Source organism: Eurypyga helias, unplaced genomic scaffold (genome assembly GCF_000690775.1).
Source record: "Eurypyga helias isolate BGI_N326 unplaced genomic scaffold, ASM69077v1 scaffold12480, whole genome shotgun sequence".
Classification (NCBI taxonomy): domain Eukaryota; kingdom Metazoa; phylum Chordata; class Aves; order Eurypygiformes; family Eurypygidae; genus Eurypyga; species Eurypyga helias.
The window spans coordinates 2,905-30,608 of record NW_010227771.1 but is presented as its reverse complement, the minus strand read 5'-3'; the positions used below and the strand labels follow the sequence as shown (position 1 = coordinate 30,608).

The 27,704-nt window shown below is 39.3% G+C and overlaps 1 protein-coding gene across 1 annotated transcript in view; it reads left to right on the top strand.

Annotated features, from left to right (window-relative positions):
- MTHFD1L (methylenetetrahydrofolate dehydrogenase (NADP+ dependent) 1-like) overlaps positions 1-27,704 on the top strand; it is a gene marked incomplete at both ends in the record, with an annotated part of 65,755 nt that overhangs the window by 36,986 nt on the left and 1,065 nt on the right. The window contains 8 exons of the mRNA XM_010157491.1: positions 787-833; positions 2,553-2,660; positions 3,515-3,589; positions 5,560-5,662; positions 9,049-9,125; positions 12,694-12,834; positions 20,937-21,005; positions 27,272-27,383. Of these exons, the coding sequence (XP_010155793.1) occupies positions 787-833; positions 2,553-2,660; positions 3,515-3,589; positions 5,560-5,662; positions 9,049-9,125; positions 12,694-12,834; positions 20,937-21,005; positions 27,272-27,383 (732 nt within the window). The remainder of the gene's footprint in view (positions 1-786; positions 834-2,552; positions 2,661-3,514; positions 3,590-5,559; positions 5,663-9,048; positions 9,126-12,693; positions 12,835-20,936; positions 21,006-27,271; positions 27,384-27,704) is intronic.

Sequence of the window (27,704 nt, the reverse complement as noted above, 5' to 3'; positions counted from 1 at the left end):
GTTTGACTGGGTCTGAACCTCTTTCTGTTCTTCTGAGTTGTTGCCCCTGATCGTGGGTTGCTGCTTTTTTGCCTAGAAACCCTTTAAGAGCTTGAGGGGCAGGTAAAAGCCAGCCAGAGTTCAAACCTGTCTTCAGTGCTGATAGGAAGTAATGCAATCTTTTTTTTGCCATTTCTCAGCTGAGATTGGTGCCTAACTGGGCAAGCACTCCCCATCTGCTCTACTTTGCTTTGCTGAAGTTTAAGTTAACAAGTTTGATTTCAGCTGGAAGGCTCCTGGTGCTTGGTGCTTCTCAGCCAAGACTGGTGCATGTGAGTGCTTTACTCCCTCCACTCAACTTGTGTGTAGGCTACAGCAAACTCCTTCGCCTGTACCCTGAGAGGCAGTGGGGAAGGAGTGCTCAGGCCAGGGGTGTGAAGGTTTCCATTGGAAGCAGTGCTTGCTCATGACTGCTACGTCTTTCCACCCAACAGCTGCATGTGCATGACTGTGTCCTAAATCTGGGCAGGAGTAGAGGGTAGCCCTTACGTAGCCAAAGTCTGGGCCAGCCATCATGTGTAGGCTTTCATTTCAGATCAAGAATTCCCGGTTTACTGCCTGCTGAAAAAAGCCAGCAAGGTTTAAGGAAATCCCGTTTATTTGGGTGCATCATTGATCCCCTAGCAGAAATTAAAATGCTGAGAAATGTGTCGTCAACGCTGTATGTTTCACTTTGTGTGTTTAAGGGTGGTTGGTTTTTTCCAAAGCCGGTGCAAGTCTGATGTGACCATATGCTTTCCTGTGCAGGTGGAGCGGCAGGCGGTGGATACGCTCAAGTGATTCCCATGGAGGAGGTGAGTGAGACAGCCGGGGAAGGCAGCAGGTCCCTGTCCCTCTGGGAGTGGTGGGCAGGCCAAGGTGGCTGCAGCAGCACTTGGTCACTGGCGATGGTCTGCCTGGAGAATTAGGGTGGTCTGTCCTTGCCACCTCCACATGCCTGCTGTGTGACATGGAGGGGCTGCAGAGTGGGGGTGCAAAAATGCACACATACTGTACATGTTTGTAACATCTTGGCTATCCCTCAGATGCTTGCTGAGAATAAAGCCCATTATCCACACATAACATCTACTGCTAATTTTTTCCTTTTATATCCACATCTGTTGCAAAAGAGAACGAGAAATCATTCTTTTTCTGGTGGAGCAGAACAAGTCAGGGAGACCCAGGGCTGGCAGGTTGAGGAAATTTCTTTTTCAAATGTAGATTTCATATTTCTTTTTAGCAGAAGTCACTGTGTGTGGCAAAATGGGATTTTTTTTTTTTTTTTTTTAGCCAGGCTGATCCTCCTAGTGTGATACATGCCCAGAATACTGCAGGAAGGTGAATACTACAACTTTTGCTAGATAAGTAAAAGGAAGATGATTTGGCTCAACAACAGTGAGGAAACAGGTCTCCTGTGGAAAATTGTTTTTCACAGTTGCAGACTGTTGGGGAGCTGCAGTGGCTGGGGCTCCCCATGGGAAGCAGGCAGCTGGGGGCACCGGGATAGCCCCAGCCCAAGCATTGTGCACCTCCATGGGGATGAGCCAAGGCCAGGCTGAGAAACGGGCCTGTGGGTAGGGCTGTGGGGATCTAGAGACTGGCCCTGCTGTGGCAGGGGCTAATGGCCAGCCCCAGGGCCTCATAAGGGGCCCGGGGTTGTGGGGTAGCCCTGGGTGAGGGGCCTGGCAGGGACAGTCAGGGCTGGTTCACAGTGATTATTTGGAAATGCACAATGATTTCACCCCAAAAGCATCTAAATTAGAGCTCAACAAAAACATTCTGTGGCCCAAACTGCTGAAGTACCACCTTGAATGAGCAGAGGCCTGACTTAGCGTTTAATTACAGCTTTGATCCCTTGTTGCATGTGAATGTGAGCATGTTCAAGGGCTTGTGTCTCTGGCTGTTGATGCCCCTCCACTGTCAGTACTGCAGCGCAATTAAAACTGACTTTCCACCTCCTTCTGTCGGATATAGAAAAAATATGGTACCTACGTAATGTAAGTCCTAATCTGATTTAAACTGCGGATTTCAGATTTTTTTCCACAAAACTTTGTTGAACAAACTTTGTATCAGCATAGTTCATGCCTGATCAGCTATGGGCTGTTCTCCCGGGAATAGCAGGAAACTGGCATACAGCCCCAAAGCCAGCGCTCACGGTGTGCTCCAGGGGATTCAGCAGAAATCCGCACCTCTGGCTCGGGTCAGTTAGTAAATACTGACAGTAAACTGATTTAGTATTAATGATGTGGAACGGTAGCCCTGGGCTTTTTGTTCTTGGATCATTTAGCAAAGAATAAAGATGTTCGTGGCTTTGTTTAGCTAAACTAAGGGTAGTTTACCACACACTCAGGTGAAAACCAGTACTTCATGTCGCTTGGTGTATTTTCATTCTGGTAATATTTCATCTATACTGATAGGTGACTAATCAGAGCTTGCAACCTCAAGGAGATAGCAACAAATGTTGCTGCTAATCTGTCTGAGATTAATAAATTGAGTTTAATGCTTCCTTATAAAAAGATGTTTTCGCCTTCTAGTTCAATCTTCATTTGACTGGAGATATTCATGCTATAACTGCTGCAAATAATTTGCTGGCTGCTGCTATTGATGCTAGGATCTTGCATGAGAACACTCAGTCTGATAAGGTGAGAATTATTTTCTGATATCCACGTGACATTCGTTCTTTTCAATTTTACAATAAACTGCATTTCAAAGCAATATCAGTTGATTATCTTTTTATAATTTCACCGTGTGAACAGAACCTATTGCTGAAGCTATTCTGTGTTCTACTGGGAAACTTTGCTTATAGAATATGTTTTTCTGGAAAATAGCTATCATAAGGTAGTCTTTTTAAGATACATTTGTCAACTACTTCAGACTGTAGTAAATAATCTAATAAAAGATGGTTTATAAATTTATAATCTTATTCTTTTTAATAATTTGCATACTCCTTTTAAAGTTAAAAATTACACTTCTGATGTATAGATGGGTATGTTGTATCTTAAGAAGAAGGGGTTGTGGGGAAAATTAGATCCTTTTCCTTTCACTAAACCTGTTTTGACCTTAACACAAATGCTAACTTGAGTATTTAAAGGGAAGGGAGAAAGTAAAGGAAAGAACCTCCTTTTTTTGGCTACAGTGTTAAAACTGAGCAGTGTTGTCATATCCCTTTGGTAGGACACGTGCATTTAGGCCGCTTTGGAAATGATAGTTATAGTTTGAATAATTTGGACCTTGGTTAAAGTTTTAAAGGGTTCCCAATTTAAAAAATAATATTTTTTTTTTTTTTGCTGGAACACAGAAAAGCAGTAATTTTGGTAATTGGATTTAGACTCTTAAATCATGGGCATTGCTCAAACACCTACCACTTCTTAGAACTGTTTTTCAAATTGCTAACTGGAAGTCCACAACTTCCATGGTTGGGAAATTCTTATTGAAATGAGTCTGAATAAAATACAAACATTAGCTTTTTATTTAACTAGTTGTGTGTTTTTTCTAGGCTTTGTATAATAGACTGGTTCCAGTAGTGAATGGCGTGAGAGGATTTTCTGCTATTCAGCTTGCCCGTCTCAGAGTAAGTTGTTCCACCTGAGAGTAAGTTGTTCATATAGTCTCTCCCTCGTTACAGTATCTCTTTGTAAAATGTACTCTGTTACGCATCTTGTTTAAAATTTTTTGATGTATGGGACCGAGTTTGTATAAACCTCCCTCATGAATTTATGAAGTTCAGACTTTTCTGAAAGTATTGTCCTTGAAGTAATAGGATCAGGGTCTAATATTATTTTCATAACTAATATTTTTGCTATTCTTTTGCCTGAAATAAACCAATAATATTTTTAAATGCCATGTCTTTCCCAATGAAACATTGAAGTTTTTAAAATACTTTTCCTCTTATGGTAAAGTCACAGTTGAAAGCTCACATTCTTTGGTTTTGCAATATTTTCTGGTTTTGAAAGTTTATCGTAGCATATACTTTTGGGGTTTTATTGATGTCAATTTTACAGCGTCCTTCCTTTGAGGGGTGGAAGTACATTTGTGTGCATAGTGTATTGTTGCATCCTATCTTGCTTCCTGAATGCTTCCAGATGAGCTTCCTGTGCAGTTCACGTATGAATAACGTGTCTGGATTTGAGGCTACCGTTCTGATAAACACCGAGAACAACGTAGTCCACGAGCATAAGGGAAGGAGAATATGAATCCCTTGAGTATGACCCTCAAGGACAACTTCAGTCTTGTGTCCAGTTCCATGTTTGTTGTTGGCTTTTGAGTCCTCACTAGTGTTGTTTCAGAGTCACCGTATGGCAATGGATAGCTGCCAAGTGTGCACTTGGAATGGGGGGGGCGTGGAAAGGAGGATAGAGGTAACACCAACTTCCCTTCTGGGGGAGGGGAAAAAGTTCTTACAACAAAAGAACTTTTGTTCTCCCTACAAAAGGGGAAAATGTTCTTACAACATTTTAAGGTTTTGTGCTGCTCATTTGAATGCCAGTAAGCTAAAATGTAGGTGATGCCTGCTTGGCTCTGTGGCAGAGTAGATCTGACAGAATTCTCCATCAGAATTTTGGAATATTTTCGTTGTGTCCTTGTTTACTCTGTGTGTAAGGTAGGGGAGGAGGAGGGAGTGTTTGGTTATTCATCACATTGTAACTATCTCTGCAGTTAAAATGTACTTCTTTCTCCATATGAGTGCCTGCATCTGGATTTGAAAGCATCCTTCACAGTCTGAGAGACCAATCCTCAAAAAGAAGTGTTACGAAAATTGGTTTAATACTCTCAGAAGGTTGTCCTCAGCTTTCTAGAAATAACTGTTGGTTTAAATAGGGACGGACCGGTGGTAGCTCTTTGAGTATTTTTAGACTTTGAGATTTGCTTTATCTTTAGTCTTGAAGTCTGAGAGTGCTGGCTAATTCACTGAAAAATGCTTTCTGATGCCAGAGAAAATGAATTTTTTTTTTTTTTTTAAGGACTAAAGTTCTTAAACATGGTTTTCTAATCCATCTTTATGTAGATTCATGTGGGGAAAAAAAAATGTGCTGCTGCTGAAATAGTGAATCTGTAAAAGCTAGGAGGCATTGGCTCATTCATTCTAAGTGACTGAGTTTGCAGATGATGGGCTTATAAAACAGAAATTTTTATTTCATTTAAAAATTATTCATGCAAGACAACGCATGGGTCTTTTAAAGTTTTCCACAAACTAGAGAAAGCAGTTAACTATCTTTTTTATTAGTACCTGATAATGTTGATTTTCCTCTTTGGTTTACACTGAGTTTCCTCTGTATAAGAAACACATTGTTAATTTAATGGCCTATGAGTATTTCTCCTTTTTTTGTTTCACTTCTTCATCTAAATTTGCCCCTATTGTAGTTACAGGTGATTTCTATGTGCTTTCTTTTTTTTTTTTTTAAATAGTTTTGGTTCTGACCTGCTGCTTTCCAAAATGCTTGCTGAAAGTGGGGGTGATAAACCAGGGTGGCTATACCTTCTGAAGGGGAAGGAAAAAAAAAAAGCCACTTCATTGCATTCCTTCAACTTGTTTTTGCATAGAGGCTGGGAATAAACAAGACCGATCCTGGGACTTTAACGGAAGAGGAGATCAGCAAATTTGTGCGCCTTGATATTGACCCATCTACCATAACATGGCAAAGAGGTACATAGGCAGAAAGCCTCACTTCAGCCTGTATTTAATCATCTCTTCTTTCCTAATTTGCTTAATTTTACCTGAATCAGAGTTTTTTCTGCTTTCTGATTCTAAGAACAACCCATTTGCAAGCGGGAAATGTGGGTGCATAACAGATTTGGGTGCAGTATGTTGCCCTAAACTTCGTCAAATATCTGTGGTAACTCAGGAGACTTGGCTAATATTCTGAAAGACGGGTTTCTCTGACAGTTTAAGTACATCCCTTCTCTCTCACATTACATAATAATTATTAAATCATATGAAAGTGACTTTTCTGTGCATTTTACAAATCCATTTTTTTCTTAACTGTGTCTATTATGGTTTCAATTATTTGTACTTGCTCTACTTGATATTGGTCCCTCATACTCCCCAGCTTAGCGGTCTGTGTAGTTCAGAGACTACATAGGCCTCGGGGATTATCTGTTTTTCCTGTTTTTGAAGTGTCTTCAGGTGTTTGCTTTCTAAAGATGATGTAGTACCGTTTCAACTAAGTATGCCAAGCAAACCAATATCCACTCTCCCACCCTTAGACAACTCCCCTCTGCTCCATTCAGTTCTTTTTTTCTCTCTCTTTCTTTCTTTCTTTCTTTTTTAAGAAAGTAAACTGCATAAAGTTTCGTACTAAATTCCATTGGATTTAATTTTCTTCCTAAGTTTTCAAATACCAAAGTTATTCATTCAAAATCACAGTTAAATGTAATGTATCGTGATGCTTAGAGAAGTAAGTTGAATCTATTGAGAAGTGAGGAATCTTGGCCATGCTTTCCTGTGCCCTTTGTGTGCATGTCATTTCAGACATGGCATATTTTGCTCAGGTTAATCCTGAAGGGATGTGGCTTCAGATGCTTTTTGTTAGTCACACAGTGTGTCTGGAAGAGACCTGTGTTAGGATGAAGGAGTAATATAAATATTTAGTGTAATATGACTCATCATTTTTTATCATCATGGGTTTGGGAGGAGGCAGCATTACTCAACAGCTGTTAACCTCCAGGCAGTTATTTAATTTGTCTCAAGCAATGTTGGTGAAACTTCTATTCCACGCAACTCTATATGATGTACGTATCTTAAACATTTCAGGAAAAAAAATGGTTTTAGGAATGTTTTAGATAACTTGGGAATTGTTTTATTTGGGACTGTTTCTGCTATCTGTATGTCTGTGAAGTTTGTTATGTACCAGGGAATCTGTGGGGAAGAAGAGAAAGCTATCAGATTGTCTGAATATTATTTTAGTCAGGACTTGTTTCCTTAGAAGTGTCACGAAGTTCATTGTCATCTTATACTAACTTGAACAGGTGCAACATTCTGAAAAGAAGTAAAACTTCCCCCTACTTACCCTTCCCCTGGTATTCAGATCCTGTTTATATCTTTAGAGGATAAGGAAATAGGTACATCAAACCTAACACTTGATTGAACCTAAATTTTCCTGAAGCATTTATTTTAGGTAAGGAAGAGGGAAAATTTGGAGAAGAAAGAATTGCTTTTGTGGCAAAACCAATTATTTCTCATTTTACTGCTTGTAAGTGCAGCTATTGGAATCTTCCTGGAGAATGAATGCTGACCATGGGAAGAAAGCCAGTGTATCCCAGTGACTAGAAAGAGTTGCAGGGGTAGTACTAATTTCACGGTAAGGGTGTTCAACTTATGTGATTTCACTAGGAAGGGCCAGATAAAACGCAGCCCACAGTCTGTCCAGGCTGGTGGGAAGCTCTCAGTGGTGCCTGGGTAGGCAGGAAAAACATTTGGGCCTGCTTAAGGCTGCTTGTGAGCCTGAGCTTCTTAGGAGAAGGGGTAAGTTTGTGCTTGAGAGATGAGCTTGCCATATGGCTTGATGGTGGCATATGGTACCACAGCTTGGTATGAGGCTACTGCTTCCATGTAGCAGGCTGTGTTCTGCAATTTCTGCCAGTACTGTAGTATTTTAGAGTATGATTTTATATAAATAGAAACCAAAGTGAGTTAACCAAATCTGTGTTGCATCATCCCTTAAATGGAATTCCTGAAAAAATTAGGGACCTAACTAGGCTGTAATGGGAAGAAGGCATGTATGGTATTTACCACAGCTCCGTGAGAAATGCCCAACAAGGGGAAGTGGCTTAAACCTTGCTTTTCTCCCAGCTCACTCAACCCCATATTGGGATTGTGTAGGTTTGAGATTCCAAGTCCCTCATGTTCCTGAGCATTTATGTCCTCCTTTTCTGCACAGACAAATTTGTTAATCTCCAAAAGCAGCAGGAAATGCAGGAGGAGGCGATTTCGCTAACCTTCAGTACAGAGAGCTTCTCTGGAGATCCCTTGATTCTCTGCTTCTGAGTGAACGGGGCTCAAACCTGCATCTACTTGATTGCCAAGAAGATCAACTTGATTGCCAAGCTACAGGCTGAAGTGACCAAGACTACCTTCAACCCTTTCTTTTGGGATTGGTGCAAAGTGAAACATTTGTAGGGCTACATAGCCCCTAAGAAAGAGGGAGCCTATTTTTGCAGTCTGTAGGGATTGCCGTTCCTGGGAAGAGGTCTTGGAATTTGTTCTCATTTTCTAGCAGAAACATCCTCTTAATGTTTCTTCCTAAGAAACATCCTGATCAGCTTTCTGCAGATGTAGGCGCTCTTCGATTATTCTCAGTCCTTCCTTTTGGTTCCTACAAAGGCACGTTTGAAGTTGAGTGTTGTCAGTGCAGAGTTGGAGAACTTGGCTTGTGATGATTGTTAGTGAAGTTAGCAATTCCACAGAATGGTTTGGACATGCCCTTGCAATACCAAAAGTGTTTCCAGGTTAGAAATACAATTGTCTGAAATTGAAGTTGTGTTAAATAGCAGATGGTTGATGTTGGCAGTTGAAATAAAACTTCCTTTGAATGCTGTGCAGCTGAATGTGGAGTTGGTTACTGTGATGTGCAAGAAAGTAACTTGTCTGAAGAACCACTCTGACAACATAATCATCCTTTAAAAGAGAAACAGACCAACTTTAACCTATACCATGCAGTCTTAAAATCAATTCTTAACAAGTCAGTGGCGAAGCAAATGATTCAAAGTAGGTCTGAGGTGCATTGTATCAACTAAGACGGTTTTTTCTTATGTATCTAAACTGTCGATTTCCGCGTTAAAATATGAAGAATCTGTTAGCTTCAAATGCCATTCAGAGAAATTGTATTTGAGTTACTTCAACCTGTCATCTAATGGTTCCACCAAGAAGGGAGAAACCAAGTCAGTGCTAATACTAACATGCAGGAGCATGGCTGTCTGGTTACAGCGTTAAGCATTTGAAATTTACACGTATAGCAACAGGTATGCCTGGAAAAAAACGAGATCCCCGAGTGCTTGTTAACATGTTTTGCTTTTGTTATTCTCTTATTTCAGTGGTGGATACAAATGACAGATTCCTGCGCAAAATAACAGTTGGGCAGGCAAACACAGAGAAGGGATTTGTCCGTCAGGTATGTAAAGGCAGTTCATGTATCTCATTCTGGACAGACTTTACTGTAGAGGCCGAGAGATGTTTCTGCAGGTCTTTCAGCGTACTACTTTGAATTGCAATGCTAACATCTGTTGCTGTTGTATAGTATTCTTGCAGTGAAACTGATTCAGTTAATTAATAACCGAGTTTGAATTTTCAGAAACAAAAACTAATGCATATGGCACAATGTGTTGAAAGCACTTGAAAAAAAGGCATATGGTAAGGGTTCAACTTTGTTGTATTATGAGTAAAAAAGGTGCCCTAATGCCATCATGTTAATTTGTATAATTTTTCCTTTTTTAAGATCCTCAAACTAGTTATGTACTATTTGTGTAGTTTAAATTACATTTAAATGTAATGTTAAAAAACTGGGGACGGGTGGGTCATGTGTTGTTGATCTCATTGGTGAGGACTGAAAATGACCATTAGCTTTTTATTCAGAGTTTTTATTTCCCTATCGTGTGTCTCAGCTTTGGGATCTAAACTTTGAGCATGTGCTTCATTTTAATATGTGGGCTTGAAGGGGTAGTTCAGAAAATGAGCATGTGTATACTTTTCAGAAGTGTAAAAAGCATTATTCTATCTGAGCTTCTGGAAGTTTATTAAAGAACTTACTGATAAATTGAAAGCCAGACGTTGCCAACACTATCTGAACAAGTGTTCCTGGTGTTATGTGGGTAAATCTGTTTCTGAGACAATGCAGTCCAGAACAGCAATACCAAGTGGAACAAACTCATTATGATTCACAGAGGGTTAGGGGTTGAAAGGGGTGTGGAGTTGCTCTTAATTCGACGAAGATACTGTATTCTAACATTATGGGTCATGAAATTCATTAGGTTCTGACTATTTTGAGTTGAATAGCAATTGTGGTAGAGATAAGGATTTCATTTGTTTTGGAAATCCTGTCTTTGATTTTTCTTTATCATTTCAGACCTCTTCTAGGCTTTGTGCCTAATTAGAGAGACCAAAAACAGTGCTAATATATTTGTTCAATTCAGCAGGTAAAACAGTCAAATTAGAAGAACTTAAAAGTTAAATCAAAGAATGGTTTGGGTTAGAAGGGACCTTAAATATCATGTAGTTTAACCCTAGACACATTCCACTAGAAATGCACGCTTGTTTTGGTTTTGAACGCACAGGGTAGAGATTTTTCCATCTATAACTTGCAGAAAGCTCAGTGTTAGCTAATATTTATCTCTGATAATGGGCTGGGACTACACAGTACTATACTTGGTAGAAGTTACTTGAACACTTCAGTAGTTTTTCTGTGTTTATATTTCAGTGACTCAGTGCGATTATTAGCTTTGAGCCAGGTTCTACCAGCCTTATTGTGTAGTGTTTTACCACCATAATTATGCTGCTGAGTTAAATGTGGGTTGTTTTATTATAAAGTACTAGTTGACTGTATGGCTGTCAAATGTTGCTTCTGCACTGTTTTGGGTAAAATGACCTTGATGCTTTCAATTTTGATATGCTGAAGTGATGCATATCCATTCACGAACTTAGTGACTCAAGAAAAACTCATTTCAGAGCCTAGCCAGAGATCCAGAGGAAACCGGACTTCATAGTTAACAGATGCATTTTATAAATATTTGGAGTGAAGTTCGAGCGCTCTTAAAATCAAGGACACCTGTGTGAAATGGCAGAGCACAGCAGGCACAAAAGTCTGCATTTTAATGAACAGGGATGCTGTGGTTTCTAAAGAGTATTACATGACTGGTGCCCTTGATCCTGCAATTGAATCCATGTGGGTGGATCCTTTCATCATCAGCAAACTGACTTTACAGCTAAGGCTTCTGTCGGCACTTCATAGGTGTATAAAAGTTATTAGGAGTTAAAATAGCACCTGCTACCACTGTCTTTTGTGCTTGTTTCTTCAATTAAATATTATGTCACTCTTTGAGCATCCACCTGGAATTGTTTTTCCTGTCTTTTTGGGTTTATACAGAAACAGTGATGATAACTTTTTTTTTTTGTCTCCTGATAAACATTCTGATAACGTTGGATAATATTCCCTTATATGGGTTGGGCATAGATTTCTCAGGCTTATTTCCTCTCTTACGTAAGCTGCAGTGGGGACATTCTTACCTTCAGAAAAGATAGCAGCGTCCATATCATCACCACACTAACAGTGATCATCATGTACCCTGTTGCTGTGTTATGTAAAGAACTGCTTCCAGGGAATACAGAAAATCTGCTTTCTAACTTCAACATTTCATTGGAATCACTATGCTGAAAATCTCAATTACAGGATTATTTTCTGTGTACATCTCTCCCTGTCTGTGCCCAGTGCAGAGCAGTGCTCAGATGTCTCCACATGTTTTGTCTAACGCGCAGGTACACGGAGGTCAACCTGAATAGGGCTGCTCTGGGCCGTAGCTGTCAAGACAGAGTCTAAAAACAGGAACATAGGTTAAAAAAACACAGAAACTGTTAAAGTGCTAGGCAAATGCATAGGAGTGGTAAGGTATATGTTGAACAAATCTCTATGTAGATGCTTCTTAAAACCAGGCAAAGCCCTCAGTTTGAACGGATTCCTCCGGTATTAGTCCATATGGGATACACCTGGTAGAGGTCGGACATAGAAACAGCCCTGGGGGCTTTTCTACATCGATAGCATTATGATGTCAATTACTACCATTTTGTATAGACTTTAATTGATGGAGATGGGGACGTTACTAAAGAACCTGTAGTTCTTGTTCTCCCCAGACATCGCATTCCTATCACATAATACATTGGCGAAGTTTTCTTCTCTGTTTACATTCTGACAGCATATGGCCTGGGCTTTACTAATAGTAAATCAATACAATTACTGCTAGTGTATACTGCAAGCTCTTAAACAAAAGTAGGGACCACAGATTACATTCTGCTGAAACACTGTACAGTATGGATGTATTTCTACAAGAGCAACAGAACAGGTGTCCCACACAGTACTTGGTGGGTTTTTGTTTTGTTTTGGTTTTTTAACTTATATATTTGTTCATTTAAAAATGAAAAAAAAGGAGGATGAAGATACATTTTATATTATCATAGGTCAAGCACAAGACCTAGCAGCATAGACTCTGAATTTTAAGTTTAAGTAGAAAAAGAATGATCTGATGTAACAAGAATGTTTTTGAAACCAGAATAAAAAAACTTTTGGAAAGCATTACAGAAAAAACCCACAATGCTTTGCTCATGCCAGTAGAGCTCAAAACTTATCTGGTGATTTTTTTTTTTAATCATCCCCCTCCGCCCCCCCGCCCCGAAAAAAAATTAGTGTTTTTTCAGGGAGCTTCTGCTAAGGATAATGTGAGCCAAGGGGCTAAGCACCCTGCAAGACTGGTCCCCAATTAAATGAAGTGTAACAGAGAACATTAATGAGGGAATATAAACAAAGTGTTTAAAGTTACTCTAGGCTAAGTTTTCTCAAAAGCTGTGGGTTATAATTTAGAACGTGTTTGAATTCCAATGTGAAATCTGTCTTTCCTGAATATATTCCCGACGATTCCCTGTGAGTATTTGACCAGACCCTGATTTGGTTCATGATTCTCATTTCTGTTTTACAGGCTCAGTTTGATATTGCTGTTGCAAGTGAAATTATGGCCATCCTGGCACTTACCACCAGCCTGCAAGATATGAAGGAAAGACTGGGGAAAATGGTGGTGGCTAATGACAAGAAAGGAGAACCAGTAACAGCAGAGGATTTGGTATGTTTAGTGCTGTAGACCTGTGAATAACCTCTGGTGCATTTGTTTTGCCTCTTGAAGCATTAGAAAGGCATGTGCACGCCAAGGGTTTTGCTTTGAACTGCATAGTCAGATATCGAACTTCTGGGCCAAAACTTGCTTGCAATTAGAACAAGATGTAGAACTCGTTTCTCCAACTGTCTGGTAACATCTGGTTCAGGAAGTCTCTGGTCTCCATAACCTACTTGGATCGTTTTCTCCAGTTCTTAAGACAAACGAATTGGGTGCTGGAGGGCGTCACAAGTGTAGGCTCCTATTTGAGAGAGCTGGTAATGTTTGCTACTGTACTTGTAAACTGTGCTCAGATGTTACAGTGATAGTTACCACATGAATGCTCATACCACTAGGTCAGAATGGAAACAAGTTATACTTAATTCATAGGTTGTGGGTAGTGCTTGGGGGACAGAGTTATCTCTTCACATCATTGAGACACTTTCTTCCTTACCTTCACTAGTTAGTTGCTGTTTCCTCATTCCCTACTTCAGCTTCTGAAAGAAGTCAATATGTTCTTCCTTTATATCAAATTCTGGCTATTAGAGCCAGGCTGTGAGTCAGTAAACAGTGGTTGGAAGCTCACACATCTTTGTGTATGGCAGGTTCTGGTGCAGCCAGAAGCTACCAGTTAACCCTTGCAGTCCAGCTGTGTGCCAGGAGTAGGCTCACAGTGATTGGCACTAGTGTACTTGTAAAATTACATTACTTGAATTCTGAAGCTTAATAGCCAAACTAAGTTCATTTTTTGCAGATTGACAGCACACTCTAAATACAATAAATATGATAATGCTTTGCTTTTATGCTTTTTTGTCATCTAAATATATTCTTATAGCAATTGTGATATGTCTTGGAGCCGTGGCAATGACTGACTGTATCACACAGGCTATGTGTAGTTTTTCCTGTTTGTCTCTTTTATGTGGACATCTGCACAAGCTCACTGTGTTTTTAAAATGAGCAAAAGAACCAGTATCCTGTCTTTTCAGCAAAGATAGCAAATTCACAAGCCAGGAATACTTTTACAGCCTTAATGGAATCCAGTTCGATAACTGAAATGAAAACATAATATCTAGCTTGCCTGGATTTAAGACTGAAGTTAAGATAAGAGTACCCACATGTCTAAATACAGCTATCATTAAAATTCAAAGCAAATCAGCTACTCCCAAATATGCAGGAGACATGAAGAACTGCGTTTAGTATTCTAGCTGTTGATTTTCCTTTGGTTTTCCTTTTCAGTTGCATAACTTTGTCTTGGCCAAATGGAGTGGGGTGGGGAATGAGTTACCTTACAATGCATATGCCAAAACTTTAAAATAATTCAGTGTCAGGATTAAAACTATACTTGAGATAAATGATTTTAATCTTGATGCTACTTTTATATGAAGGTACTTTTAAGGTATTAATATTGCAAAATATTTAACTTGTTTTCAACCACTTAATACTAATCAGCTTTATGAGTGAAAGCAGTTGCTTTTCTGTAGTCTGTTTCATCTGTAGTTGCTCTGTGGAAATAAAACTTTAGGGCTGAAATTATGAACTGTACACAGAGAACTTTAAAGTTTTTCCCCTATGCCCCTAAAATGAAAGTAGTGCTCAGCAAAATGTCTGTTACTAATTCAGTTTTCTTTGGCCTTTTTTTAAACAAATTTTTATGCTTAGCATCTCAATCATTTGACAGTGTCACTTGTACTGGGCATATGTTTCTAGTTCTTCTTTAAAGCAGTGTTCTGTATTATATGATAGGAGAACTGCCCAGAAAAAATAGTTCATCACAGTGTCTAGGACATGTATTGTCACCATCTGCAGCTATGCTGCTACATTCTTTTTCTTCTGCGGGTTCTCTTCTTCATACCATGCATAGGGAGGACCTGGGTGAATGTCTTGATTGTGAAGTGCAGAAACTCCTTCCTCCTTTGTTGTGGAGTGTGTTACCAATGAGGATGAGAATCATGGGAAGAGTAGGAAGGCGATTTCATGGTTATGGCAGAAAAGTGCTTTTTTGGAGACTTTAATTCTATTCCTGTGTTATTCACAAAGCTTATGTGTGATGCTGTTTCCATACAAACTAGTTCTGAGTTATGCATTCCTCAATCTGGCTTGATACACAAGAGCTAAACACCCGAAATCTATGGAAGGAGTGACACACCATCAAAAACTTTGAACTGGGATAGATTATTTTATGTCGTGTCAGTTTGATTATCCAAAATTGGTGAATACTTTTGGGTTTGAGCCTTGTGTGTGCCAGTTTTTCTTCTGAAAACAGGAACAACTGTTCATTTCTGCAGACTTACTAATATTGGTGAAGAAGCCAGATGCTGTGGTGTTGGGATTTAAGAAATGTCAAAAGAGGAAATTAGTAATGGGTTTTCTTACTAAGATTTCTCTATCAACTTAAATGTTAGTTATTTTGTACAAGCAGAGAGAGCTTATGAATAACTGTACTGCACTTGTGAAAGTGTACTCAATAAAGTTGAATCCTCTGGAAACAATAGCAGAAGATGTATAATCAAAGACTATAACATGTCATAGTTCATGTATACGAAGAAGATAAATTTTAGTTCTATCGGGCAGCATTTCATCTCTCTTCCTGGTTTTTTCCCACAGGTGGTCAGTCTGTCTGAACAGCTTGCAACTAAACCTACTGTTTCTAGACTTATAGTGCAGTGTCTGCTCTTCCCCCTGCTGTCTGTGCTGCCTATGTTGTTACTATGCTTCTGCAAGCCCAGCTTTTGACCCCTCTTCATTTGGACTGCACAGGTTGTATCTCTTCCTTGTACGCACTAGAAAAGGATTCCTGTAGGATCCAGGAGAAGAGATCTTTGCTTGTGGTTCAGGTGTCCAGACCCAGTGCTGGTCCAGCCTGGTGCAGAGCGTCGATACAGTTCTTACACCCTAGTCTGCAAGCACACCACACATTGCAGCTTAGGCTTTCTGGGCAGGATGGGGCCAGCCTAAGCGTTCACTAATGAATATCTATGAACTGCCATTTTCATTTTCCCAAGCTTTATATCATGAGCAAATTTTGAGATGTGGTAAGAGATTTGCTGTGAAGCCATTCTCCTGAATTTTCATCTTTCTTTTGAGTCAGGGTCAGAGAGGAGGTAAAGCTTTATAGCTCAGAAAGGAAAGATTGCAATACAGGTGAGCGTAGGAAAAACAATATACATGGTTTTTGAATGCTCTCAATCCAAGAACAGTTCAATCATTTTGACTTAGATTTTCATAAGACAAAATAAAATTTAAAGGATTGAATCTATCATAGCCACTTGACATGGAACATTTTAGCCCAAAGAACTGAATTGCATATATTTTTCACAAATTTTAAAGGCAGCTCTATCAGGGGAAGAACCACACAACCTGAATAATGGGTGGTGGTCAGTCCTACCTGTCACTTAGAAAAAAAAATCTGAGGTCTGTGTTTTATTTATACTACCCAGATTGAATTCATGCAAGTTTATATGTTTGACAGTAGTCTTTAGTTCATTGGAATCTATGTGAACCAAAACCACTAAACCCTTCTCTGTGATTTGTTTCCAGATGTACACACAATACACTTCACAAAAACACAATTGCACTTAATTTTGACTTTATATGCAATATATTTATAATAATACAATAGTAAAGCCTAAAGTACACATTGTCAGATATAAACCAGATGCAGAGGCAGGCTAGGAATAATAGAAAAAAGATAAATTGAATATTTCATGAATTGAGAAGACTCCTCTAAACAGAGGAGATCTAGCCTCTGTAATGAAACATGCAGAAGTCTTTGCCAAAACGTGGTGCTCATTGTACAGTATTTTTAAGACTGAATTGCTTTTTGGCTTTTACGGTGTAGTATAATTTTGATGGACACATGCCATATCTTTATGTGAAATTAAATGGGTATGTACACCCTAGATCAGTATTTCAGCAGCTATGAAAAATATTAAATAAATATGTCACTATTTTCTTAAATAAGACTTCTTCTCAACTTACTTTCTGTTCCATGCTGTTAGGTTTCAATAATTCCAGGACCAAAAAAAATAGCTTTGTATTTACTTTTATAAATGATCTGTCAGCTGTATATATTTTGTTCTCCGATTCATCAGAAACATTGTGTACATACTTTGCTTTAAACACAAGTGGTTGCAGTTCTTCTCAGCTTATGGTTGGTTTAGGGTTTGATTTTTTTACAGAAATGAGATTGAGGAAAAATGTGATCTTTTTGTTAGAGACTATAGTTTCAATGCTGGGAAGTTACAAGTACTTCATTAGCTGTCTTAGCAACAAAAGGGTTTTCCTCTGCCCTTATTCATTTCACAGTAGTTACTCTCAGTCACCTTCCTTGTCACCTAATGCTGGCTTTCATTTCCACTCTTGCTAGGTTTCAGAGGCTGCACCACTGGAAGTTACTTTGAAAGTATTTTGGTTTTTCATCTAAGTTTGCTTTTCCTGTGTCACATGTGTAATTTATTTTGTGCTCTGTGATCTTTGCTGTCCTGAGGAGCATACCAGCCCCAAGAGCGGGTGAATAGATGGAAGGGGTCTCCATATACATTTGATTTGGAGTCCTACTTCTTTCTTCTGACAGTGAGTTAGTGGAAAGCTAATGATCCTTGGACTCTCACGTGCTTAACTGGTGTGTAAGTCCCTAAGCCTCTAATTCTTTTATAAAAAAATTTTATCTACCTTCTCTGACTTGGAAATGGGAACCTGATTCCTTTAAATAGCTTTGAGAATCAGATCCAGGGCTTTGAGCTGTGGGAGTTGTTTGCTGGCAGCTTGGAGGACTGGGGATACAAAGGAATGAAAACTTTATTATGACAAAGCCATGTCAGATAGATATGAAAACTATTGGCTATAGAGCTTTTTCAGGGCTGTTGTTGACACCAAACCTTCCAAGAACCATGGAGGGTAGGTAGATAGTATGCTAATTGGAGTATTTGGATCTTTTTTCCTTTGTTTTCAGCCTCAGATACCTTGAGTTGTGTCCAGAACTCTTATCTAATATGGGTGAAGTTTCCCAAAACCTTAAAACACATAAGAAATATCTGGGACTTTTGCTTCACTGTTTTTATCAGATTGTTGAGGAACTATCACAAAGCAAAAGAGGCAGGTTTTGAAACATTATTGTCTAGGAGGGGGAGAAAAAGTGTCCTGATTACATCTGATATTTTACTTTTCCCCAAAGCCTTCTTCCCAGTCAATGTGGCTTGCATCAGCCAGTGGATGTTTGCGTGCTTACTTTGAATGAGCTGGTGGTCTCATCCAGCATGAAGCAGATAACAGCCCTAATTGGGTGGCTACAGTTGGCATGGGTTAACCCCTGTCAGTCCTTAGGCAGCTTTCCCAAGAAGAGCATTAGGGCTGACTCATGGCTGCTCAGGGAGTTAACTTTGCCACTGACCACCTGGGAGTTTTCCATTTGACTTTTCTTCTCCAGAAAGTTGAATAGCTATTACAATTGTCTTTTACATGGTAAGATGGTACACTATCTCAGCCTTCATGTGCTGAAAATAATCGGCAGCTTGTTCTCTTTTAGCATAATGAGGAATAGCTTCTGCTTTATGGTGATGGAAAAGCTGAGATACAGGAAGAAAATGTAAAACTAACTGACTTTTTCCTTGCAGGTTTCTATTACTTCTTGCCTCCTGACTGGCGTGTGCACATGATTCTGCTTTCTGTGAGACAGAAGATGAACAACTTAACTAGCTGTTGTAGTTTTGTGTTGCTAGCAACTAGTGCTGAGCATCATTTCCTTCAGCTGGGGGTGGAATGGGAAGAACTGTGCTTCTGGTCTGAGAAATTTTGTCCTAGCTGGCTGCTGAATTGATTAAACATCAGAAAAAAACCAGGCTGGTAGATCTATTCAGCAAGTATTATGCAAACTCTGATTTTTTTTTTTTTTTAATGAATTCGAATTCTGCACTGCGATCTACAAGAAAAATGACATATTTGTTTTGATAAATTAGTAGGATTAAAAACTGGGGATTAATGAAGATTTTGCTAGGATTGAAATTTGTTAATATACTAAGAAATATGTCCATTTTAGAAAGACTTTTACAAATTACTAAAATACAAGAAATCAAAGGCAGTAGCAGTGGCGGTTATTTTTACATGGTCATAAAAAGCAAACTCATTTATGAATAAAATATTGAAGTTACATTTTATTCTAACAACATAAGATTTTATGGGATACTGGTTAAATGAAACTTCATGAAACATTGTTTTGGAGATTTGTTCTTAATTTTTAAGTTATCTAAAATAATTAGTTTATAGTCTTACCAACTGAAACAATCTGTAGCAAAAAAGAGTCCTGTGGAAGTGGAAGGCAACAATGTCATTTCTCTTTTTAACAAGTTTTCCATTTTCCTTGTATATAGGCCATCAGCTTTGGATTAAAATGAGAGTGGTTGGGTGTAGGTACAAAGCACCAGGCTGTTTCTATGGAAGTGATGGAGCCTCTGCCATTTTCGCAGAGACCTGGCACGCTGGTGATTCCTTGTGTTTGGATCCTGCCTTCTAAGATTCTGAAATCTGTTCTTTGTTAATTCAGAAGAGGGAAAACTATCTTGTTTTGCTACCAGTTTCTCATATTACATCTTTCTGGGTCTATTAGGGTTTGTAGATAGTGGGATATTACAAAATGCAAGAGCGAAGAAACATCTATCTTCTTTCCTTCGCTCTCCAAGGGAACACTTGCTGTGCTTCAGTAGAAACCAGTTTTACTATTTTGGTTTCAATTCATCTTCATCCAAGTCCAAATATTCTGCTGAATTTTCCTCTGAAGTCTGTGTTCAAATGTGATGCTCAGAAAGGGGAACCATGAATTTGTATAAAATAAAGTACTTGCATAATGACCACGTGCTTTTATGTTTCTCATCTATCTGTCATTTGGAGTTTTACATAGAATTCGATTGTTCAAATTTTGGGTTAATTGGCAGGAACTGTGGTGAGAATTATACAGGTGCTATTTTCATTATTTTTCTTTATTAGAACATTACAGTTTGGCTCTTAATAGGCTACTCAGATAATGTATCCATGTTTTTCAGTCTTCATTTCAAACAGTTTACAGCAGCTGGTATTTTTATTTGGTTTTAATGTTTCTTTTCAATACAATAATGTATTAAATTAATTTTTGTCTTTTCCAGCAAGCCTATGAGCCACTGCTACTGCACTTTTTCTATCCACGATCTAGTTATTTTCAAACCAAACACATTGTCTTTTGCAAAACAAAGTAATTTAGGAATAAATTGAAATATAAGCTTGTGGTTTCTAGATAGCACTTTGCATATAGTGTGATACTGCTGTGCGCACTCTGTAGCCATTTCTTTTCTAAAATGGGCCTTGAATTTTGGTGTAGAGGGTTGTTATGACTTTCTCGTATTTTAAATTCAATGTGAAATTTATACTTAATATCCAGGAGTATTTTAGGGAGGAGTAAGATTTATTTTGTTTTTAATTTAAAAAAAAAAAAACCCAAAACCCAAAACAACCTAAAAAGCAGCCCTTTACTCAGCTCCTTTTGTCCTCTCATCATCAGAGTTAGGCACTTTTAACTTTTAATCTCATGATATATTCATTATCTACCCTTAGTCAACACTGTGTCTGCTTTCATCCTTTCTGGTTCTTGCTATCTATTGATTCGTGCTATTGATTCTGTCATAAAAGAAACACATCTCACATTTCTTTAGGCAGTTGTAGCAAGTTACTGCCTTTTTGCTTTCTCAGGTCTCAGCGGCCTTTGCTTCCACTTCGTCTTTGTTCCCACGAACATCCTCATGCTGATCACTTAATAACTCCCTGCCCTCTCCATGAAATGGGAAGAATATTTGCTCTACTTCTCTTTTAAGGGTATTCAGAGCAATATTGTTACTATTTCTGTCAGCTTAGTAAATACGTTATGTTAGAAGTCTTGAAGTAACATCGAATTATATTTTTATGTAACACTGTAGCGGTACATATCCATGCTTTCTTCTTCTCCTTCAAACTGTAAGGTTTTTTCCCTGTTTTAACTGTAACTTAGGTGTAACTCAGAAATGTTGCACCTTAGAATTAATTTCCTTAAAATATGGACTCTTGTTTTTCAGGGAGTAACAGGAGCTTTGACAGTTTTGATGAAAGATGCCATTAAGCCTACGCTAATGCAAACATTAGAGGTGAGTATCCTTTATGATGCCTGCCCTTCTCTGGCTTTCAAATTTCATATTGTGCTTGTGCTTCTCTCCAGCAACCGTGCTTAACTTTCAAGGTTCAAGCCAGGGTCAAATCCATAGGGGTATTTCAGTAAATGTTCATTTGTGCATGTTAACTAATCAACTCTAGTGACACATATACCTGTTTGGTGGGTTTTTTTCCTTTCTTCGAGACTCTGGCTTTGGTCATTATTTTGACAGGTGTTGCAAACAAGCTGCACTGCACTGAACTGTTTCTGATCACACTCGAAAGCAGGTTGGGCTTCGAAGTAATAGACTTCCTTCTGTTACGCATCCTGCTCTTCTAGGGAAGTTTCCTTTTCATTTATTTGCTTTACATATATGATCCCGTGATGATTCCCCCAGCCTGGCATTTTGAGTGGAAGGTGCTTCGCTGAGGCCATTCTGTATTACAGCTTGTGACATTCAGAAACACAGGGGGGGTCCCTTTGCCTGTTTACACTTTTTCAACAGAGGACTCCCAGCCACCCCATCTTGCCATAGTACCTTCAGGGACTGAATGAAGTATTGCTGGTTGATGAGAGGAATGTTTAGCACTTGCCCTAGTGAGCTTTCTTCCAACAGCTCAAAGAACAAAGAATTATTACAACCTAGCTTTGTGACTGGGCACTCTAGTATGGGCTTTCCAGAGTGAGCTGAATGGTAAACAATATTCATGGGAAGAGGGAGGAAGAAAAATGCAGGGAACCATGAAGCTGTTTTGGAAACAAATGCATTTGGAGAAAAATTAATGTATGTTACTGAAATTTTGAACATCAAAGTTACATAGCTAGAATATTTCACAACAATTTCGGGTATGGTGAAAAGTTGAAGAATGTAGAAGGATATCAGTGCAGTCCCTGGTTGGTAAAAATGTCTCTCTTTCTACAGCATATCAGAGTTTTAACTACCTTTTTGCTTTTGTGTTTGGATTGGGGCAACTTCCTAGTCTCAGGGAATATTAGAAAAATAGAATTCAAGTCAGGCAGTGTGTTATTTTACCATAGCTAGCTTAATTAGCTTCTCCTTCAAAGAGCACCCATTCTTTCATGTGAGTATAAGAAGAATATGTGTGTCAGAATTTAATATAACATCCAGTAGCAGAAACTGGAGGTCACATAGGATCAAGAATGTTATGGCCAGAACTGTGTATAAAATCACCACTTGGATAACATTGTGTGCATTAAGCCTTAGTGACAAGGTAGCTTTGATTCTGAGTGTTTAATCTGCATCACTCTATTTGCACTTTGCATATCTGTTAGAAAATAATGTGGTATTGTAGTTTTCTAAGAGACAGTTATTAATGTCAGAAGAGTTTCTTTTGATTGATTTGGTTCTGGGACTTGCATGCTTTTTTTCACTTTATTTCTTTATTTTCACACTTCTTTGTAATAAAAATCGTGCCTTTTATGTGGTATTCTTTTCTCGTTCGTTCTGTGCTATGGATGAAACACCTGCCAACTTTCATCAAACACTATTGCTTGTTAGGAGGACCCTGACTGCAGAACCCAGGGATATTTTTCCTAAAAATTCTTTTCAGAAGGTTATTTTTAAAATGGCAAACCAAAGCGGCTCAGATGAGTGCTTCATGCTCCACTCCTGCCATTTGAGTCTCAAAGACAAACTTTTGTCACACTTTGAATACCTTTTGGCTTGCAGGTTAATATGAGTCACCTATCCAGAGTGGAAATGTCCAACTTCTCTAAATCTTTTCCAGGATGGTGCTGTGCTTTGGTCGATGTCTGCCTCTTGGACTGTGTCATTGCTCTTGTATAGAGATGCAATGGCCCACTCTGTTATTGCCTGTGCTGTTGTTGCTGTTCTTGACCCCCAAGCTTGTTTCATGTCCCATTTTTTTGAATAAATACCTTTTGTTATTTGTGATTATTCATATTAAAAACTTTAAGAGCTGCTAATTTTAATAGCTTCAGTTTTTCAAGAAGAAAAAGGAGAGAGTGGATGGGATAAGGAAGCTATTTCACACTGCATGCTTAAATGTAGCATAGTGATCCACCTGTGAGTTCAGAGCTCTCCAGCATGATCGATTTTGAGCCAAGCTAACCATAGTGTGCCCTGAGGTGGTGTATCTAATAACATTTGTTCTGCTCTAGGGAATGACAGATTTCTGATATGTGTGTGAATTGAAGTTTCTCTTCTTACAAACCAGAAGTTGGAACATTTGCAGCCTAAATTATACTTGAAATAATCCTAGTAAGTAGCATCCAAAAGAAGAGGGACCTCTTAGGCTTCCAAAAAGGCTACCAAAAGCAACTAGGCAACACAATCCTAATCCCTTCAGGAAGAACAGGTTCTTCATACAAGTGTAAAGACCTTTAGCAACAGCACCACAACTTGACAACAGTAACATCAGAAACAATCCTCTGATAAGGATATCCAGTGTCTACAGCACACTGGTGGCGTAAAAAACCACAATAATGTGATTAAACACAACACAAATTCAGCTCAGACTGTGATCGGGACCTGTTCTGCAAGTAGGGATGAAACTGTTCACCAGAACAGATCTCCCAGATCACTTTGGTACTGGGGAGTGGCAAAAAGACTGCCTGCCTGAGGAGGTGGAGCAGGTGACAACCTGGGTGACTTCCAGCTGATACTGACAGTTAATTTGACATAATTTGTAAGTGATAGTGTCTGTGGTTAGCAGTGGCTTAAAGCAGCCATTGCCGGGATAGCTGCACTCCTCTGTGACCTGGCCAAGAGCCTGTAGGTGGGTATTGTGTTAAGCTGTGGAGATCTGAGGAGTTGCTTCTAAGGGCCTATGGAAGGGGAGAAACCAGCTTGGTAGGTTTGCACTGGCTTTGTACCGGTGTCTGCGTGCACTGGAGAACAGGTTTAGGAGCGCCTAACTCAGCCATGAGTGAATGCCAGTCCTGCATGGAACTGCACTGGCACCTTCAGCCAGTGTTGTCTTTTCATATGTGAATTGATGTGTGTATCTTAATTTGCTCATTTTTAAAGTGGCTTCTTGGTGGGTTGATTTCCATCACAAGCCTGCTGCTCTGTCACCAGAAATGGTGCCTCAAGGCATCAGTGACTGACGGTGTTTTATATGTAGGAATGGCAGTAAAATCTCAAAGTGGGAAATGTGGGGCATTACACCTACAGTAACTATAGGCTTCAGTAGAACTTGTATCCAGTGCTGTAGAACTGAGATGACTTTGTTGGAAATGTACATAATGATTTCGTAGTGTTTATCTTGTTTGCCATGACAGATTTGTTCCCTTGTGAACTGATCCCTTGATGTTCAGCATTTATTTATACCATGCGTAACAGAGCAGCCGCTCTACGGGACAACTCTTTGTAGTTGCAGGCTGGCTGCTCTGGGACGGTCTGCTCATGTTACATTTAAAGTGCCACTCAGTAAAGATGAGGGGAGGATGGTAATAACTATTATAAACATCCATCTTAGGAGCCAGATAACTTCAGATACTTATTGACATTCTGGATTTATTTTGGATAATAAAATTTCTTGTACTGAAGGGAGTCAGCAGAATGCATCCCTATGTCACTGATCGTTTCTCCATATGGTTTATTAAGAGTGTACTGAAAATCAGTGTCACTCTGCAGAGTGGGACAGATGAGCTGACACGGAGTTACTGAAGCTGGCCCTAGAAGACATTGTTATCCCTGTTCCAGGGTGTGCCTGAGGCTCCTGAGGTTCTGCTGGAGTTCATTCCCTTCAGTACCTAGCCTGTATTTTTCTTCCAGGATTGCCCTTGTAAAAAGACCATTCAAACCTCCTTTTCTTCTCGTGGATTTCGGAGCTCTAGGGGAGCATCTGTCCATGCCAGTGGTTTAGTAGTGTGTTTGGATTTCAAGTTAGTGGCAGGGGGACTCTTGGCTACTGATAGATATTCTGGATGTTGGACCCCACAATCCAAATTTCCTTCCCATCTGTTTTGCGTGAATGAACTCTTGGAAGCACAATTACACAGGGAGACCCTTCTGTCCCCCTTTCTGCATATATGCCACAGTATGTGCTGGGCTGCCCTCATCATCTGTTACCGGGCTTCCAGGCATCACATCTGCCCATGTGTGCGCTGGGCTCTAACGAGAGCAGCCCTGTAGTTGCTTGCCAGAAGACATTAAGGGATTGGAAGAGTAAAATTAAATTTAGTGAGTAATAAAACGCAAATCAGAATAAATCCCATGGATTTCAGTCTGGTAGCTGAAAACGGCAGTCTTATTTATGTGAATGCCAGAAGGGTAAATACTGGGTTAAAGTAAAAATAAAACTTAAGGAAGTAAAACTTAAATCTACATTGGTGGAAGTGATTAGCATTTTATTTTGTGTAAGTTATATGCTCTTTGGGGTCAGGGTAATCTTTTATTTTGCACGGCACCTCCCATTAGATTGATGCATAATTCCTATAAGAAGCGTTGAAGGTGTACATAGTTCAAGTTAATTTTTTTGCATAAGTATGTAAAACCCCAATTGATATTGCAGTATGTGGTCATTAGGAGACAGAAAATGGAAAAAAATCCTAAGTAAACACTGAGGTCAGTGTGTTAGCTGATAATAAACTGCACCATTCCTTTTGATATAGAGCATGATTTCTGGTTTATTTACTTTTTTGCTCCAGCTCCACAGTTTCTTCTGTAACATGTATGAGGCAGAGTTGTCTTTGGATTGTAGCTTAATTGTCTAGTTTTGGGAGAATATCCTCTGCCCACATGTATGCATATTCTCCTTTTCCACTTCTGATTAAAAATTAAAAAATTCCCCTGTTTTATTAGAAAAACCTGTTTTGATGTGCCAGTGGATAAAGTTACCCGTCTTTGCTCTGAACAAAGCAATTAATTATGTGTAATTACTTCTAGGGGGAGCAGTAAGAACAGATGCTTGTTGTTGATATATTTTATATTATTTGTATTCAGGGTTACTGAAACAGGAAAATCTGTTTTCTATAGTAGCAAGTATTTCACTACTGTAATCCAGTTGTTCTGGTATTTTTTTGTACATGAAAGATTTTGTCTATGTAGGTCGTTTTCTCAAGGCACTGGGGGGTGGGGAGCAACCAGCTTTTATTATATGGTTAATAGCTTCCAAGTTGTGGTTCATGGTGCTGTTGGATGTGGCCTGCTGCTGATTCACAGAATACTGCCCTCCTTAACTGATGTTTCTGGTCAAAAATTGAGGAAGATTGCCCAGTAGCTTGCCTGAAATTTTGAGGCTTGGCAGTAGCTCCTAGTACAGAATATGTGAAGGATATTGATGGACATAATCTGCAGTTGTCTGCTTACCTTTTCTTTAACCAGCTGGGGTTTTTTAAAAGCATGAACACAACAATGGGGATTTGTTTGCTTAGGTATTTTGTAGTAAGAGGCTCAAGTGACAGTCTGATTGTGTATTCTGACTTGGAGAAAAGAGAGTTAATATGTCTCACCTAATCCTGATCCCTTTCTGTGCATCCTAATTTTCGAATTTATCCTTTCCTTGTGATGCCTGCCAAACAAGTAACAAGGAAACTTTGTTTGCTGTGTGACACATTTCACCATGCCATTACTTTAACTCCTTGCCCATCCTTTTGCTGCTTTAGATTGCTGCCTGCTACAGTTTACTTTCCTTGTGTTTTTGTGCGGTGTATAGCGTAGAGGAATCCAGCTCTGCACCTGGGGCTCCCAGGTGCTCGGCCAGCAGTGGTGAATGCTGTTTCCATTATATGTCAGCAAATCCCACTGCACCCCAGCCATGACCTCCCCTTCTCCCTCTCCAGCTCCTTAACCATTGATTCTGGTCTCTCACTGCTTCCACTGGCTACTTTGCCTGCACAAAAGTGGCAGTTACAATAAGTGAGTAAAAGCAGAAGCAGTAAGGGAGGGAGTAGGGCAGGAGTTGGACTCTGTGTACCCTCTGGAGCGATGCACTTAATGCTGAATGTAGTACGTGTGCCAGAATATTGCACTACAGCATTAGGGCAGTGGAAATACTAAAAATGAGTAGAAGGTTGGATGAGAAGTTGTGGAAGTTAGTTACAGGTTGTGCTGCTGTCCGTTACCTTTCTGTGAATGAAACAGGTTCTGACATCTAGGCCTGTCAGTGAATGGGATGTCAAGCACCTGAGATGTACCAGCCCCAAATTATCTAATAGTCCTTACTTGTTATATGTGCTTTTGACTTATATCTAACGTTGATTAGTCTGCAAGAGTATTGAGCTTGTGTTCTTACCTATCCATTGAATTAATTATATGTATTTGTTATCATTCAGGGAACACCAGTATTTGTTCACGCTGGACCTTTTGCTAACATTGCACATGGAAATTCTTCTGTTTTGGCAGATAAAATTGCCCTTAAATTAGTTGGAGAGAAAGGATTTGTAGGTAAGTCATTACTTTGTTTATTATAACATGATTTGTTGAGAAGTTGTCAAACCTTGATCTAAATAAGTGAATGAATAAAATAACAATGAAAGGTAAGAATGCTCTTCATTTTATGCCAATATTAATAATAATCTTAGACCATGTAAAAAACCCAAAGCATCCTCTCTCACCATATCCACTATCTCAAGTATTCCCATCACCACATTTGAGACTCCACAAGTTGGCCGAACCGGTTAAATGTCTGGATTGCACTGAAAGAGGTGTCCTGTAGTTCCTTGTATTAGTATTCATCCGACCTCTCTTGATAAACAGACAGACACA